Source organism: Vicugna pacos, chromosome 16 (assembly GCF_048564905.1).
Source record: "Vicugna pacos chromosome 16, VicPac4, whole genome shotgun sequence".
Lineage (NCBI taxonomy): Eukaryota > Metazoa > Chordata > Mammalia > Artiodactyla > Camelidae > Vicugna > Vicugna pacos.
This window is the reverse complement of record NC_133002.1, coordinates 62259226-62276495: the sequence shown is the minus strand read 5'-3', so window position 1 is coordinate 62276495 and position 17270 is coordinate 62259226. Positions and strand designations below refer to the sequence as shown.

The 17270-nt window shown below is 62.4% G+C and overlaps 2 protein-coding genes and 1 long non-coding RNA gene across 8 annotated transcripts; 2 read left to right on the top strand and 1 right to left on the bottom strand.

The window, feature by feature from the left end:
* Positions 1-9: 9 nt before the first annotated feature.
* On the top strand, positions 10-2346 carry LOC140686227 (uncharacterized). Its single transcript, XR_012059903.1, has 2 exons — positions 10-146; positions 255-2346. It is a non-coding gene; the product is annotated as an uncharacterized lncRNA (long non-coding RNA).
* Positions 1068-13622, bottom strand: HGS (hepatocyte growth factor-regulated tyrosine kinase substrate). Of its 4 annotated transcripts, none has more exons than XM_072939833.1 (21): positions 13471-13622; positions 11935-12019; positions 11628-11703; positions 11270-11362; positions 9600-9723; positions 8959-9011; positions 8460-8528; positions 7690-7814; positions 6609-6687; positions 6437-6535; positions 6249-6344; positions 5615-5653; positions 5397-5537; positions 5239-5298; positions 4536-4743; positions 3867-4180; positions 3609-3786; positions 2766-2899; positions 2558-2677; positions 2256-2345; positions 1068-1765 (listed from the first exon to the last, which is right to left on the bottom strand). In XM_072939833.1, exons 1-21 carry the CDS (start codon positions 13505-13507, stop codon positions 1655-1657), a joined length of 2331 nt encoding a protein of 776 aa, XP_072795934.1. In that variant the 5' UTR covers positions 13508-13622; the 3' UTR covers positions 1068-1654. The 4 variants fall into 4 exon arrangements, with proteins under 4 accessions (XP_072795934.1, XP_072795936.1, XP_072795935.1 ...); XM_072939835.1 differs by lacking the exon at positions 13471-13622 and adding an exon at positions 13204-13301; XM_072939834.1 differs by lacking the exon at positions 13471-13622 and adding an exon at positions 12505-12629.
* A 145-nt stretch (positions 13623-13767) lies between these two features.
* Positions 13768-16620, top strand: ARL16 (ARF like GTPase 16). Of its 3 annotated transcripts, none has more exons than XM_072939845.1 (5): positions 13774-13847; positions 14045-14105; positions 14535-14648; positions 15191-15306; positions 15443-16620. In XM_072939845.1, exons 1-5 carry the CDS (start codon positions 13789-13791, stop codon positions 15612-15614), a joined length of 522 nt encoding a protein of 173 aa, XP_072795946.1. In that variant the 5' UTR covers positions 13774-13788; the 3' UTR covers positions 15615-16620. The 3 variants fall into 3 exon arrangements, with proteins under 3 accessions (XP_072795944.1, XP_072795946.1, XP_072795945.1); XM_072939844.1 differs by lacking the exon at positions 13774-13847 and adding an exon at positions 14185-14439 and having other exon boundaries at positions 13887-14105; XM_072939843.1 differs by lacking the exon at positions 14045-14105 and having other exon boundaries at positions 13768-13829.
* The last annotated feature ends 650 nt before the right edge of the window (positions 16621-17270 follow it).

Genomic DNA, 17270 nt, shown 5'->3' with positions numbered 1-17270 from the left:
AAGGCTGAGGCTTGGCGCCGGGTTCCGACGGGCCGGGACCTGGCCTTGTTGGACAGCGCAGCGACGCCTGCCCCCCGAGCCCGGGCTCGTGACGTTTGCGCTGCCTCAGGGCGGGCCGGAGGGTCCCCAGTGCCCTTCCTCGGCAGGTCTGTTCCAGGGATCCGGCTTGTGATCTCCTAGCGGGAGGAGCGCCCTGTCCTCTCGGCCGCCTTCTCTTCGATTTCTTCTTGTACCTAAAGCGACTGCTTTTCCAGGCAGCACGCGGGCACGTTTTGTCCTGTCGGGGCCGCCCTGGGAGCGAGGCCGCCGCCCTCCGGAGTACCAGCCCGCAGCGAGCTCGGGAATCGGCTAAGAGTTGTGACTGAGCTGAGCCCGGATGGGGTCCTTGGCGGAAGGGCCAGCATTTCACCTGGGAGAAGAGGATTTGTAAGCTTGGGCTCTGCCTCCTTTGCAGTGCTGCCCCCCTCTCTGTCCAGCTCCCGAACGTCTGGACGTGGGTGTCTCCAGCTCCTTGAGTCCTCTGTTGCTCTTGAATGCAAGCGGCAGCCCCCTCTCCCTGCTGTCCCAGATTTAAGGGCCCAGGGGGAACAGACCCCCACTTTAGGTCGAGTGGAGAAGGCAGGGCTGCCCTCTGCCCAGCGTTCCTATGATCCTGGCCCTGCCTGTGACCTGAGCTCAAGTAGCTTATCTGTGCCTATTTAGAAGGGCTGATGTGGAGGTCACTTAAGAGGTTTGGGCACTTAAGGTGTTCAAAATGTTAGGGTTGTCTTAAACACTTTTCCTAGGCTACAACTAACCAGCATTGTAGAATCGGACTGAAGCCCTGGGGCCTGCCAGTCTCTCCCAGGAGTCAGGGCAGTGCAGGGCTGCATGGGCAGGATGGTTGCTCAGCTCCTTGGTGCTTGGTCTCAGGGAGGAACAGCAGATCTGCAGCTAAGGCCAGAGCAGCGTCCACTGGTGGAGACTGTGGAACTGGGCCTGGGGCAAGGGACAGGCTGGCCTTTGGGAGCACCCCATCTAGAGTTAGACCGGCTGCCCTCCACCTGCCTTCTGAGCAGACACTTGAATACTTGTTGAAAGACGTTTTATTATCACCGTTCCATTCCGTCTACTGAGCAGGGCACTGGATGAGATGACAGCTCAGAAGCAGAGAAGCTGGAGACAGGCCCCCAGCCTTCCTGCGAGGGCCAGGAGTACCCCTGCTGACAGCGTGGGGGGGCCACACTGGAGGGCTCTGGGGAGCACTCACACGAGTCACAGGCCCACGGTCTCATGGGTAGGGGTGGGAGGGCGAGAGCTGTGAGGCACAGAGACCCCACTCCAGCCAGCCATCGCAGGACCTGACACAGGGGGCTGGGGGCTTCCTCTCAGAGAAGGTCCTTCCCTTCCACCCTCCTACCCGAGGCCCAGCCCTAGCGAAAGAAGTCAGACCGACTCACGGAGACAGGGACAGGGATGGGGCCTGGGGGGAGGAGGAGCCAGCAGGCGAGAACAAAGGAGGAGGCCTGGGATGAAGGACCACCCCAGCTCACATGGAGCAGGGACACTACAGGCAAGAGAGGAGAGAGCAACGCGGGTGGACGACGCTAGTTAGAGACGGAGGCAGCGGTTTGAACCGTAGTGTTACTCTGGATGGCGAGCTCCCCGGCTAGGGTCAGTCAAACGAGATGAGCTGGGCTTCGCTGCCCTGCACCGGTGGCCCCTGTGCAGGTGGCTGCTGGGCCACTGGGGGCTGCTGCTGGGGAGGGCCGCTGGAGGGCGCCATCTAGGGGGACACATGGGGGCTGTTGGTCTGTCCTCCCTCCCTCTTCCCTCCCTAGGCCCCCGCCTCCCCACCCTCTAATGGCTCTTCTAGAACACTTGTGTCCCAACCTTGCCCCAGGTCTGCAGGCCCCCAACTAGGCCCAGCCTGGGCTGCGCCAGCGGTGGTCTCTTGACTCCCTCTTTCCACTTGTCACGGGCTCCCGGTCCTCCTGTCCCCAGCAGAGCACAGACCCCAGGAAATTCTGATTAATGTCTATGGAGTTGAGCTGATATGGCCTAGGGCTCTTAAGTAAACACGTGCTTTCGACATCCCCAGGTGTGACTGTGTTTACGTCGGGTTCTGCCTGCAAAGCAGCAGTCCTTGCCAGCACTGGCCACCTTCCCAGGGCAGCCCTGCGGCCGATGGGGGCTCAGAGCGAAGCCTGAGCTGGCTTCCAGCACGGCCCTCCCTGGGGTCATGAGCTGTGATGGCGGCCCTGGGAGAGGCTCACCTGCTGGTACATGGGCTGCTGCCCCGAGATGTAGGGCTGCTGCGGGGGTGGCAGAGATGCATCCTGGCTGGGGAGGGTGGTCATGAGGTTCTGTGGAGAATAAAATGAACCTGAAAAGGGAGCTCTGAAACCAGAGAAACAGCATTTCTGACTTGGAAAATCAAATGCCAACCAGCAAAGAGAGCCCAGTGGAGAGGACATGGGGTGGGGAGAAGGGCGGAGCCTGACAGTGCACCCCCAGCCTCTTGCCAAGGGTCCCCAGCCCGCCCCTGGCTGCTGACCCCACAGCCACGGCCTCTCACCTGCATGCTGTAAGGCTGGTAGCCCATGGACACGGACTGGCTCCCCATGTAACCCATGGTGCCCGACTGTGGGGGCTGGGAGATGGCCGGGAGGCTCTGCGGGGCCTGGGAGGCCACGTTCTGTGGAGGGAAGGGGGAACGGGAGAGAGCTGGGCCCAAGTGCCTCACAGTGGGGCTTTGTGGGGAGAGACGTGGCCCACCCGCCTACCTGGTACCCCTGCGTAGGGGTGGGCTGGTAGGACGAGTAGGCTGGGCTGGCGGTGGGCCCTGGGGGGCCCTGGGGGGCTGCCTGGGTGCCAGCGGCCCCCGCTGGGTACATGTAGGCACTCACCATGCTGGGATCTGCAGGGGAAAGGAGGCATGAGCCCCCACCCTGAGGGTGGGGGGGTGCGGGGGGCCTTCCTCTAAGTTGTCCTTTTCGTTGTGACTTTGGAACCAAGTTCACGTTTCATGTTCTCACAAGAGGGTGATAAATGAAACTGACGAGGACGAGAGAGACCCCTGCAACGTGTGCCATCAGGAGACCCGACACCCAAACTGACGGGTGGTCTGCAAGATGGCGGGGCTGGTGCTCTTTGGGAAGTCTGTCACAGAACCCTAAGGCAGACTGAGGAATGTTCTAGATTAAAGGAGATGAATGAGGCAGAACAGCTGAACACAACACTTGACAGGTTTCCTGTTGGCACAAAGGGTGTCTCGGGCCATGCATGAGAGCCCAGCTGGGGGGGACACAGTCGCACCACGGCCTGAGAAGCCCCTGGCCTGGCGTCTGTGCCGAGGCCACACGGAAGCGTCCTGGTTGAGGAAACACACTGAAGCCTCTAACAGTAGAGGGCGCCCGGCTTGCCACTCACCCTAACCTGCGCCAGAAGCGAGTGCGCGTGGGAAGAGGCAGGGTGGGGCATGGGAACACCCGGGGAACCTAAGCACCTCTCTGAACCGCTCTTCTAGTAAGTCTGACGTCACATCGAGGGAAAACAGAAGAACAGGGTAGTGATCTGGGCTCGTCTCGGCTGCTCCGTGGCTCCCCCACCGCCCGCCAGCCCATTACCTGCTGTGGCCCCGGGCATGCTGGCGTAGGGGCCGCTGGTGGCCGGGGCCGCCTGGCTCATGTACATGGCGTGCATGGGGGAGCCCTCAACTGAGCCCGCGGGGCTGAAGGTCCCTGCGAAGCTTGCGGGGCCTGAGGGCTGGTACAGCACGCCCCCTGCCGCGGGCATGGCCTGGAGCTGAGGACAGAGACAGGACGTCAGAGCAGTTCTCGGTCCCCAGCGTCCCCCGAGGGCACGGGGCAAGGCTGAGCACGTGCCTGGGCATAGGGCAGGGAGAAGGCGGGCATCTGGGCCCGCATCTGGATGGTCTGCTTCTGCTGCTCCAGGCGCATCTGCCGCTCCTTCTCCTGCTCCTGCAGGCGCTGGATGGCCAGCTGCCGCTGCACCTCCAGGTATTCCTGCTTCTTCTGCCGCATGATCTCCAGCTTCTGGGCCAGCTGGATCTGGCGCTGGCGCTCCGCCTCCTCGGCCGCGCGGCGCAGCTTCTCCCGGTGCTCCTCCCGCAGGGCGCTGAGGGCCCCCCGGGCGTCCCGGATCTGCGCCAGCTTGTCCTGCAGCCCCTCGTAGTACACTGCGGGGGAGGGCAGAGCTGGGGGACCCTGGCATTGGCCAGAAGCACGGGATGCCCAGCGGTGGGCACCTGCTCCGGGCACTGCCTGGGCCTCCCTCGGCCCTGCCGAGTGCTTGTCAGCAGGACAGCGGGCAGCTGGGCTCCAGGAAGGGCGCACGTGTGCACGCACACACGCGCGCACACTCTCTCCCCTGGGCTGGCTGGCCTGCGCTTAGTGGGTATTTCCTGCCACGGGGGTGGCCTGCTGTGGAGCCCGAGGCCCACACCTCCCCCGGCCGGACAACGCCTGGCCCAGAAGGCACCCCCAGCCCTGAGAGGGTGCAGTGGCCCCTGACCGGAGCCCCGTGGCACCTACGCCTGCGCTCGTCCAGCTGGTTGAGCAGCTCGAGCAGCTGGGGGTGCATGCCGTTGATGGACTGGAAGAGCGACAGCACGGCCGAGTCGTTGGTGATGCTGCGGCCTCGCACGTGGTTGCTCTTCATGCGGTTGACGAAGGTGGTAACAGCGTTCTGCAGGGCCTTCAGGAACTGTGCGTGGCTCTCCTCCGACTCCCCGTTCTGGCACTGCAGGGGCACAGTGCGGTCTGGTGAGCACCTCCTACGTGCCCAGGCCCGAGCAGGCACCCTCCGTCCGGCTCTGCCAGGCACTGAGCTCCAAGCCTGCTGCCCACCTGACCGGGCGCTCCCGGCAGCTCTGTGAGGGGCACCCTCAGCACCCGGCTCACAAGTGAGGAAACAGAAGCACAGGCACAGCATGGCTGAGAAGAAGCTGCCCGGCCCTGGTCTCTCACTCCAACGGGCAACAAAATGCACAGCCCCAGGAAGGCCCCGGACTCGTCCTGGTGGTTCTGGTCTGCCCGAGAGCATTACGATCATTCAGGGTAGGCTGCGAGTGTCCGAGCTCTGGCCCACAGCCAGCCCAGACAGAGCTGATGGAGGGTTCTGAGCCGGAGAAGCCCAGCTCCAGGAGGCCACTGCAGGCACCACTAGGCCCTCCTGACACTCTGTGCTCCCGGACACCCAGATTTCCCCTAACCCAAGGAGGGAACCGCAGCTTACCTCACTGAAGGAGCCACCGGCGGGAGTTACAGGCTGAGGATCCATCTCCGGGAGGGGAGTCTGGAAGAGACGAGAGGGTGAATGGGGCTCCACCTTTGGCCTGTCCCTGTGTCCCCGTCCCAAGGACTGCGGGCAGCAGCCCGAGAGCAGCCCCTCACCTCCACACTCGCAGGGCCTGAGTGGCCCTCGGCGGGCTGGACAGTGGGCTCCGTCAGAGGCACTGGAGCGGACGGCGTGGGGCTCCTCCGAGCCTCCTCCTGCTTCTTCTCCCAGTAGTTGCGGTTGAGGTACCGGGCGAGCTGCACGGGCAAAAGGGGGTCACTCTCGAGAGCCAGGAGGCAGCGAGGGGAAATTGCCACCTGCAGGGCGTCCTCACCTCGGGGTCGATGTCCTCGGCCAGAGGCGCCGACGAGTTCTGGGGAGACGTGGGGGGTGTGAGGGGCCGTGGGCCAGAGGAGCAGCAACCCTGGCCGTCGCTCAGGAAGTGTGGATGGCGCAGTGCTGACAGTGGACCCCAGAGGCTGGCCAGAGCCAGTCCAGTCCCCAAGGGGCTGTACACAAGGTGCAGGGTGGTTCCCCGCCAGCCCTCCCAAGTACCCTCCAACACCCAGGAGGCAGGGGCAGGGCCACTCTCAGCCCCACCCCTGGAGCCCTGCACAACTTGCAAATGACTTTCTGAACCTTCTGTCCCACCTGCTACCCATCCACTTTCTACAGAGGGGACTGGGGCCAGAGAGAGGTTGGGCCATCCCCCAGAAAGCAGGCCTGGGAGAGCTGCAAGGGAGGCTAGAAAAAGGCAGGGCCCTTGTGACCCCAGGCTCCCCACCTCCTCCTGCCTTTGCATCATCCTCTGCCCGACAGGGGCCCCAGCCAGGGAGCAGAGGCCTGTGAGAGCCAAGCTGCACCATGACCACTGCCGGCGAGATGCCGTGTCCTTGCCCCAGCGCCTGCCCCCCACACCTTCCCACCCACCACGGGAAGGCGTCTAAGCAGAGGCTGGGGCGGCTCACCACGGGTGAAGAGTACAGGCTGCTGGCAGGGGGCGCTGACGAGGCCACGGGCGCGGGCTCCGCCTTAGGGTACGCGGTGTAGGCCGACTTCTGTCTCTGCAGGAGAACCAGGAAGAGGGTGTCGCCATGTGCTCCTCTCGGTCACCCCCACTTCCCTCCACCCGCCTCTGCCCCCATCCCCAGCTCACCATCCTCTCCTTCTCCTCGGCCTCTGACTGCGATAGGGCCAGTGCCAGCTGCAGCTCCTCCTCCTCCTGCAGGGCCGTCTCATCCCTCTTGGGGGGCAGCTGGGAAGGCAGGGCAGGTGGGTGGGGTGCCCGGGGCCCAGGAGCGAGGCGCAGCCTGGGGCCCAGGCGGTACCTGGGACTGCTGGGACAGGGGACTGGTCAGGTACTCCGGGGGCAGCTCCGTTGATGAGGCAGCCTTTCCCTCCGCTTTCCTGGAGGAGACAGGACACCGTGGGTAACCAGGCACCAGATGCCGGGCCCCCAAGTTCTCGAGGACACTGCCTGGGCTTCCCTCCCATGTCCCCACAGAAGGATGACGGAGGTTCCACCGGCCACTCCAGAGAGTAGCTGGACCCTCAAAGCAGCTGTCACATCCGGGCTGCAGGGCTCCGGGCGGGTCACCAGCCTGCGCTGCAGCCTCCCTCCTGGAAGCGAGGCTCCGACACCCACTGGCCAGGCCACGGCCCACGGAAAGGCCTCCCCATAGAACGGCCCGTGGACACCACCTCTCTGGGGGTCAGGACCCACACCCAGCGCTGGGACAGGTGGACAGCAGGGCCTCCAGACCAACCGCACAGAGCCCGACCCTAATCATGAGGAAATCTCGGACCCACACCCAGAGACACTACGATAACCTGAACCCCGGCAATGTCCTGTCACGAAAGATGAGGGGGCTGAGGCACAGCCGGGTTAGGCAGCTGAGGTGACCGGTCCTGACAGAACAGAACTGCCAGGGGCCCTCCTGGGACTCGGGAAGCCCGCACAGTAGGTGTCGGCAACTACTGACGCCAGATGCCCCAACTCCACGACTGCGAGGAGAACGTGCCCCTGGGCGGCCACGTGGGAGGCCGAGGGGAGGGGGTCCGGGGCCTGCTGCCCACCCCCAACCAGTCCAGGACACAAGGCGCATGCACAGGGACACAAGCAAGCGGGGCAGGTACATGCGATAAGTCAACGGGGCCACCTGGGGACCGGGGGAGGGGGCGTCCACGTGGGGTCTCCTAACCACTCCCGCCACCTCTTCTGTAAGTTTTACTCCCAAACCAGAAACTTAGAAAGACAAACTCAACCACCTGGCCGGCTGGTCTCAGACCCCGGGCGCCCGTCTGGCTCTGCCCCGAGTCTGGCGGGGCCGAGGGAGCAGGGCCCGGGTGGGCCCCCTAGACAGTGGAGACAGAAGGCCGGCCCGGCTCCAGCGCCCACGGGGGACTCACTTGTTGAGCTGCTCATAGCAGGGCTCGCACACCCGCACTTCCTTCTCGATGCCGAACTTGGGGATGGTTGAGTACTTGGAGGAGCACTTGCCACAGAAGATCTGGCCACACGCCCGGCAGTGGTGCTGCGACACAGGGCAGGTCAGGGCAGCCGGTCCGTCCCCCTTCGCGCCCACTCTGCCCAGCACCACCCACTGCAGACACCGTAGGCTGGGCCTCCCAGGCCGGGGTGGGCAGAAGGGCCTGGGAGGCCAGAGGCCCTGGGGGAGTAGGGCATACTTCCAAGCCCCGACTACAGCCTCCATTTGGGGGAAATAAGTATATATTGAAAAGAAGAAAATTTACAAAAAACGTGAATTGCCCTGATAAACAAAACTTTTGGTGGGCGGTGGGTGTGGTGAGTCTGCTCAGACGCCCGGGCCCAGCCCTCGCCACGGTCAGCCTGGACTTGGGTGGGAAGAGACGGTGGCCCGAGGGTCCAAGCCGGACAGGCTGAGTCAGCCGAGAAGACTCGGCTAATGGGCTGTTGGTCAAGGGAACGTAGACCCAGAGTGTTTCCGGCGGCGTGTAGCCTGGCCCGAGCTTTACCCAAGGGCACTGACCATCAGACACAGGACCCCAAGGTGACCATGCTCACCACACAGCTGGGGGCTCGATGTGCTCCCCCCTACCAGGTCCCCACCAAGAGGAGAAGGACCATGCTTGGGTGCAGTGGCCTCATGACAGCAGCGGGTGGCCTGGGGCCCCTCCCCCAGGGCAGGCGCACTCACCTTGCGGGTCACAACCCCGAACTGTACCCGGCAGCGGTGGCATTCCTCAGCATCCACCCAGTCTGGGGCCTGGGGACGGGCAGAGTCAGGGTCACCCAGCCCCAGCCCTCCCTGCCCAGATTCCCGCTTCCCACAGGTGGGAGAAGACCCCGGTGTGGGCAGGGGACTGGGGCCAAGTCACTGCAGACAGAGGAAGAAGTCGAGAAAGGCGCCCCCTCCAAAAACATTTCCTTTCTAAAGACACGACAGCTAGACTTCCCCCAGCTCTGGAGACATGTCACTATGTTTTAACTGTCGGCCCGTGAGCCGCAGCCCTAGGGCACCGTGAACCGGGTTCCCGTCTCCGCCTGCAGAAACGCACGTTCCCCTCGGCAAGGTCAGCGTTCTCCTTCTCAAGACCAGCAGCAGCTCCCCTGCTCCCAAAAAGTCCGGGTCCCAGGGCCCCTTCTGCTTCCTCAGAGCCACCCAGTCCCTGGACCCCAGCGCCCTGCGGACTCACTCTCTCTGCGGCGAACATGGCGTCACTCTCCTTGAACTCGGGGAAGACGTGTCCTGGAGAGAAGAGGCCACTGTCATGGCCAGGGGCCGCCCTGCACACGAGGCTCTCGGCCTCTCCAGTCCTCGCCCACCTGCCCTGAGGCTTTCAGGAGCTGTGTCCTGGCTCTCGGTATCTGCCTCCCCGACGCCTCCCCTCCGGGCTGGCACCTGCTGTGCCCTCAACAGCCAGTCAGCTCCACACTGGCCGAACCTGAGGCCCCAGTGGGACGCGGGCCCCGGCCTCCTCCTGCTGGTTCGTCGTCACGCTCAGGTCTGGTACTCTTGCCACCTGCTCTCCAGGCCTCCCCCGACCATGCGTCCTAGCCACCCCCATCCTCCTCTGGGGAGCCAGGTCCCCCTCTCGGAACCCAGCTCCTCCATCAACTCACCACTGCACTGCCTGGCCCCTGCTCTGATGGGGCATGAGGCCCATCAGAAAGCAGGGACTCAGGTGCCCAGAGCTGCACTGAGGCCACCGCTGCTCCCACGGAGAGGAGCCGCCCCCAACCTAGGTGGGGTGGACACAGCCTCCCTTGGGTCTGCCTGGTACAGGGTGCATCCTGAGCCTGGGACTGGACCCTCCTGCCCAGCTCCCCCGCTCACCTTCCACCTTCATGATCTGGTACGTGTCCTGGACCACCTTGTACTTGGGTTCGTTCCGGAAGGCGTGTGCCCAGGCCTGGATAAGGTACAGGATCTTGTTTCGGACATTTACTTCTACCTGCCTCTGCAGAGAGAGGAGAAAGAAGGGGGGGAAGGGGGGCCTTGGAGGGTGCAGGTACCAGAGACATCTTAGTACGGGGAGGCGGCTGGAAGACCCCACTACTCTGACAAACGGGGCTGGCAGAGGTGAGCACTGGGGCCACGGACTCACCCTCCTCCCTAGACACAGGCCTTCTCCAGGGCACCCTGTCTCTAAGAACAGATCCACTGTAACTGTCTGTCCACGCAGGGCCTGGACTTGTCTCTAACTGCCGGCAGAAGCCAGGGGTCCCGGAAGAGACGGCTTTCCAACCTACTTCCTGCTGTACTGGAACTACCTGCTCCCTCAACCCCGCCCAGGACTCCATCCGACCACCTCGGGAGCCCTTCAGCCTAAAACCCACTCTGGTGCCACTAATGGCCACCTCAAACAGGCAGAGCCAGCCAGGCTGAGGGAGCGAACGCCCAGCTGGCCAGCCCCGCCCTCCAGGCACAGCCACCCCAGGCACGTGGTGGGGGCGGCAGCTCCAAAAAGTTCCCCACATACAAAGCCATCACCTCAGCAGGTTAAAGCACAGCCAATCACATTTCTAAGCCTCTCTCAGGGACGCCGTCCACACTCGGCGCTCAGGATGGCAGACTGAGAAAGCTGCTTTGTGGAGACACCGACTGCAGCTCACGCACCCGGCTTGCCCCTCTTCCCTGTAATCCGTGTCAGGTCAGTGGACCCCCTTCCTGTGGCAGCTCTGCTTCTCCAAGGACCGCAGCCACACGCAGCACGAACAGGGCACAATTGTGCCCAATGGGGAGGGCAGGTCCCAATTTCTCCACCAAGGTCACCAGTCAGGCCCTCGGAGAAGCCCCACTGTCAGCTCAGCCCCAGACAGACTCCTGGCCACGAGACCCGCGGGCGCCCGATGGCAGCAGAGACAGTTGCCCACCCTGGCAGCCTCACGTCCATGGAGCCCTTCACTTCCAAGGGTGGCTGCACTGCCCAGCTCTGCATCACACAACCTCCTGGTGTCAGCACCCACGTCATAATCCCTGCAGGCAGGCAGTGAACTTGACCCCCCTAGGTGAGCCCTTGGGGCCCTGGAGGACTTTCTCTCCTTGGCCTGGGCAGGTGTGAAACCCACTGCCGCAGCGTCCCTGCTCTGCTGCACCCCCTACTCCTCCGCCACAAGCACACTGGACTTGTGTGCCTTCCTGCTTAGGGGCCTTCCCAAGCCTTTTGGGGCCCCCGAGGCCTCCGCTGGCATCTCCTGTCCGCAGCCACATGCCAAGACTACTTCCCCACCTTCTCTGCTGCTCAGTGAGCGTCCTCTGCCCTTCAAAACTCAGCTCCTGCCCCAAGGAAACCTTCCTAACCTCGCAGGAGGAGTGGGTCTCCTCTGCACCCCTTGGAAGAGCCCCAGCTGGCTTCCCGTAAGGCTTGACCTCATCAGGCAGGCGCCATGGACATTCCTGTTCCACTGTGCCTGACACTGTGCCTGCCATGCAAACCCTGAGAAGCCCATGTGCGGGGTGGCACACCCCAGGCCAGGCCTCCCCGGTCCCTGTAGGGTGCTCACCTTCAGCAGCTCCTTCAGCTCCTCCATGGTCTGCTTGTTGGCCACCTCGTCGTGGACCGTCTGGCCACAGTTCTTCACAACAGACTCCATGACCTGCAGAAGCCAGGGAGAAGGTGGGCCTCGACAGGGCCTTCAGGCCACCCAGCCAGACGGGAAAGCCCACAGGCAGCCTCCGGGGAAGGCCCTTCTAACTCCATGTTACCAATGACAGACAATGGAGTCAGCCTCGGGGCCTGCGTGCAGCAGCCTTGCCCTCATCCCGGCGTTCCACCGGGGCTGCCCTCACCCCCGGTGCCTCCACTGCTGGCAGTCCACCCAGCCCTGACATCCCCATGGTTGATGAGAGGAGTCTGGTTACCTCCAGGGCGTACAGGGCCACGTGGGGGTTCTTGTCATTGACTTTCTTCTTGATGGAACTCACGGCATATTTGGCTCTGACAGGAAAGAGCCACAGCAAAAGCAGAAACAGAAAGGGAAAGAGAACACAGTCTCTGAGACTCAGAAAAAGCCCAGCCGCCATCCGGTCCTTGAGACCTCAGGCAGTCGTGCAGGTGACCACACGCTTCCAAGCTGCACAGAAGTCCTTTAATGGCCCCAAGATCTCAAAGACCCCAGCATGCAGACCAAACAGTCGTCCAGCCCTCGGGAGGTGAGCGGGCACTCACTGTGTGTCCCCCTGGCGGATCAGATCGCAGATCTGGAGGATGGACTCCCAGTCAGTCTCCAGAAGCAGCTGGCTGGTCGCTTTGTCTAAGGCAAAAACGCACTTGTTATGGGGGCTCATCCTGCTCAGTGACTCCCTAGGTGGCCCCCCAGCTCAGTGACAGGCAGGAGGGACTGCCTCCTTCCCATGTTAGACATTTAGATCAAATGGAAAACCACTTAAAAATCTTCCTGTCTCATGGCAATAACCACAAGGGTGCGATCCTCCCCAGAATGGAAGCAGATAGCTTGGAAAACAAGAACAGAAAACGCCTACCACATACTTGTCACAAACCAAATGCTGTTTTGAACACTATGTGAACTCATTTAACCCTTACAGAACTTTATAAATCAGTTGCTATTTCTACTCTCTTACAGACAAAATGACACAGAGAGGTGAAGATGCTGCCTGAAATCACACAGCTCGCTGCGGACAGAGTCCAGGTTCAACACTGTACTCAGATGACTCTTCGCAAAAAAAGCTCTGCTGCCCTATCCCTCAGAGCCCCTGGTTTTTCCAAGGTTTAGCCTACCTAACTAGCCCTCAGCTGGGGCATGGCTGGAAAGATGCAGTGTGGACCCCAATCCTCTGCTTCAAATGTTTTGTGGGGTGAAGACAGGACGGACCTGCCAAGGAGAGTTCTCCAGCCAACCCCTCTCCTCTGTGTCAGACAGACGTGCTGTGAGGCGCTGCTGCTCCAGCCCAGCCAGCACCACCTCCCCTGGAGTCCTACAAATGATTGATATTGATCTGGCAGTAACTTCTGGGTGGACCACCAAAGGGCTGAAACACCCCATAAGCTGAGTTCCTCAGCCTGCATGTTCCACTGAGGTCTCCAAAACCACATTCAAGGAAAAAGGAGGGTGGGCTCAGGCAGACCAGGGAAGCACCCACAGCGCCTGTCCCAAACACAGAGCACACACAGTTTCATCAAGGGTGGGGGATTTGCCCATAAACATTCCTTTTCCTTCCTAAAACCTGCGACCTCCCGGAGCCTCAGAAGGATCAGCTACCCACCCCAACGCAGGGAACGCCTTCCTAAGCCCCAGACGCTTCCTGGAGCCAAACAGGGACCCACGGCGCTAGTCTGGCTCCCCAGGGAAGCAGCGCCCCAAAAGGCCTGGCAGGCTCCAGACAGGACACTGCTGGCTCCACCCTTCGGGACCCCATGTCTGGGTCAGAACTCCCAGATCCCACGCAACCTAGGCTTTCCTGGAGCGAGACGGCCTACTGAGGTTTTACTGTTTGCCTGAGTCACCCGGTTCCGTGACTCAGGACGTGAGGCTCGCTCGGCCGGACGCTGCCGGTCGCTCTCCCGGGGCTCCTGGTCGGTCTCCTGCGCGACCCTCACGCCCTCGGGCCGGCGCCAGGCCAGCGCCCCGGACCGCCGGGCCCCAAGTCGCCGGCGCGCCCGCCCAGGGCCCGGGTCGCGCGGCGGCCGCCCCGGGGCGCGGGGGCCGGGAGGCTTTCCCACGGAGGGTGGCGGGGGCCGCGTTACCTAGGAGACGCTCGAAGGTGCCGCTGCCGCGCCCCATGGCGACCCGAACCCCGATCCGACGCCGCGGCGGTCCCTGCTGCGAGCCGGCGCGCCCCCGACTTCCGCTTCCGCCTCCCCCTCGGGCGCGCGCCCGCGTACGTCTCCGGGCGGGTCCGTGTGCTGCTGGGCGCCCGTTGGGCCGCGCCTGCTGAGTTGATAAGAGCCATGAACCAATGAGAAGGCAGGAGGTGAGGCCTATCCAATGAGAGCGGGGCTGAGGGCGGGCCTTGCGTCGTCGCGCCGCCGAGATACGGGTGTCAGGTGAAGCGGGGAGCGGCGATGTGTCTCCTGCTCGGGGCCACGGGTGTCGGCAAGACGCTGTTGGTGAAACGCCTGCAGACTATCCTTCCGCGCCAGGCGGGCGGGATAGGGGCTGGGGGACTCCGGGGGTACGGGGGCGCTGGTGGGAGCGGGGCAGGGGCCGCCCGGGGCTGGAAGCGTCAGGGCCACGGTCCACCTGGGGCGGGGGGCGCCCGGGGCAGGGTCGGGCCAGCGCTCCCTCCTCTGCCCGCCTCGGAGTCCTTGACCGCCTCGCACAGCTGAGCTCCCGGGATGGGAAGGGCGACCTGGGCGATCCTCCCCCGACGCGGCCCACGGTAGGTGCCCGCCCTTCTGCAACTTTGGGAGAAGTGAGTCCCCCTGTGCGGTTAGGAAAGCGCTTTGGGTTCTTTTAAGTGGAAGCTGGAGTCCGACGGTCGGTGTGTTCAGCACAGCCCTTGGGAGGTGGTGGATGTCACCGCAGGGAGTTTGGCTTCGACGGGACAGAGTCGCAGGGGATCCGGAGCCGCCCGCCTTTCACCACCGTTCAGACTGCTTTTGCTGCTGGCCGCAGAGGGCGAATCCCGGTCGTGGGGTCCTGGACTTCTGGGAGCATCTTTAGGTCTCCTCTGTCACGGGTTCTGCCCTAGGGCCTGCGCACTCGAGATGGGGGTAACTCGCAGTGTAAAGGCTGGGCACGTTGCTATCCAGGAGTTCCCCGGGAAAACGCTTGTGTTGGCCTCTCTGCAGCCTGGTTTCTTCCACAGGTGGGCACCAACCTTACGGACATCGTGGCCCAGAGCAAGATCACCATCCGGGAGCTGGGGGGTTGCATGGGCCCCATCTGGCCCAGTTACTATGGAAACTGTCGCTCTCTTCTAGTAAGTCGTCCTCTTTTGAACTTCCTTTGGGGAAGTATGTCTCCATTCCAGCATTTAATCCCCAATTTCTCTATTTTTGGGGTAGAGTTTGGGTTCCTGGGTGACTGTGCTAGTCAAGGAAACAGGGCCCAGGCTAGAGCTGCTTCCCTCTGGGGCTGCAGCCTGATCCTGCTCCCAAGCCAACATAAAAGCTCCAGGACGGCTTGTTGAGGTCAGTGTTCATTCTCTGTAGGTACCTGTGACGTCCACTCACTGCCTTGCTGCGGTGATTGTGTTTTTTCATTTTATGTTTAAATTATATATTCCCCTGGTTCGTCCCGTTCTGTCAAGACCTGTGCCCAAGATTCCAGGAGAAGTAACCTTCCTTGGAGAAGTAACGGCCCCACGAGTAGAGAGACTTCCGTGGAGGTGCAAACAAGCAAGCAACGCCATCCTCCTGCAGGGCTCGCTCCCCTCTGCTCCTGCCTGTCCCCAGCCAGGCCTGTGATTCCAGGAGAGGAGAGCCCGCTGCAGGAGCCTAATCTCCACTTCCTCTTTCCCAGTTCATGATGGACGCCTCGAACCCCACGCAGCTCTCTGCCTCCTGCGTGCTGCTCCTGGGTCTCCTTTCAGCAGAAGAGCTTGCAGAAGCATCAGTTCTGATACTCTTCAATAAAATGTGCGTGTCCGTGAGCCAAGAGGGGTGCGGGGTGCCCCAGGGCGGAGCTCCCGTGGGGCAGCCGGGAGGGTGGCTTGTGGGGGGTTGGGGTGGGCTCCTGGCAGCCCACCCTGACGGGGCGCTTCTCTCACTCCAGTGACCTGCCCTGTTACATGACCACGGAGGAGATGAAGTCGTTGATCAGGCTCCCAGACCTCGTTGCTTGTGCCAAGCAGAATATCACCACAGCGGAAATCAGCGCCCGGAACGGCACTGGCTTGTTGGAAGTGCTGCGTTGGCTCCAGGACACCCACAGAGCTAACGGTTGACCGCAGGGCGGAGGAGCTTGGCTGGCCTGCTCTGTGGCAAGAAGGCAGAGGCGGCACTGCCTGGCTTCTGCGGTCTGTTGCTTCCATAAGGGCAGGATGGCCCAGTGTGAGCCCCAGGAGATGTGCTGAGTGCACGCAGGTCACAGAGCCTGCTGACTCTGTCCTCTGGCTCCTGCGCTCAGAGAGGAGGACAGGCCTGCCCAGTGGCTTGTGTCCTCCTGCTATCCTGGGGTCTGTCCCCCTCTCCCTAGGGGATCTGCTCTGTCTACTGCGGTACAAGTTCCAGCCTGTTGAGTTTCAGATACACCAACAGTGGGATCCCTGCAGACAACAGGAGGGACACGAATCAAGTGTTATAGCAAGAACTAAGCTTTGAGCTGAAAACAGTAAATGTTCATTACCCAGAGGAGCCTGGAGGGCACAGGGTTCCCACAGGTAGTCCAGGGTGGGGAAGCCGTGGTGGAAGGTGCCGGCCAGCTTGTGGCCAGGCCCTCGGGCCACAGTTCCCCAGGATTCCACTGTGTCCTTTTGTCTCAGCCGAGGCCGCTTGCAGCAAAACACCCAGCTGTCGATGCATTTGTGTCCTAGGCCCTGTAACGGATTAGCACAAACTGTGGCTGTAGCCACATAAACTTAGGGTCACAGTGCTGGCCTGAAATGCAGGTATCAGCAGGCTTGGTTCCTGTCGGGGTCTCCGCGAGAGAATCCGTTCCTTGTCTCTTCTGGCTTCAGTGGCTGCTGGTGATGCTTGGTGTCTGGCTGGTGGCTTGCCAGGACTTGAATCTTTGCCTCTGTCTTCACATGGTCATCTCTCTTCTTATGAGGACGCCTGTCATTGGATTTGGGGCCCACTCGCAGTCCAGAGTGATCTCATCTCAGGATCTGTAATTACACACGTAAAGACCCTTTTTCCACCTTTGAGTCTTCCGGGGTTTATGACTTGGATGTACCTTTTCAAGCCATTGTTCAACATGCTGTGATCCTGTAAGATACCCTCTGCTTCTGAGTGTGGTTGTGAGTTGTGTACAACAGCCTCTCCACCTCAGCTGGCAGGCTGGCTCGGTGGGCTGTGAAGGAACTCGGGGCTCTGCTGTCTCTCACCCTCCGTGCAGACCCCCAGCCCTGGCCCTCATCCTCCTCATGGCTTCCAGCTGGCCCCTTTGCAGGGGGAGCTCTGTTCCTGCAGAGGTTGTAAATGGTGCCCAAGCAAGCCCTACACATGCTGCAGGGCGACGCGGGCTCAAGTCTCTTCCCTCCCCAGCTGAAGTGGAAGGCCTCCGGTTGGGAAGGTTCCCGACTGCCTCTTGGCTGTCCACGGCCAGTGCCGCCGCCTCAGGCTCACTGTGCAAATCGCCCGTCCTGCTCCGCGGTCCCGCGTGCCACCAAGCAGCCGTGGGTGCCAGCGGTCTCCCTCCTGAGGCTGATCCATGGAGACTTTGGGGGACGCACGGTGACTGGCTGCCAGACATCCCCAATTCCAGGGCGCCAAGCAGAGCCTGGGCAAGACCTTAAAGTGTGGAACTACTAGGCGAGGCTGGAGCGGTGGTCAGAGCCCTGGCGGGGACACCCCATACCTGGCCCGGCGGGAGTGCTGGCCGCCAGAACGTGTGTTCCCTGGGCTCTGAGCCCACAGTTCTCACTGTCATCGTGTTGCGG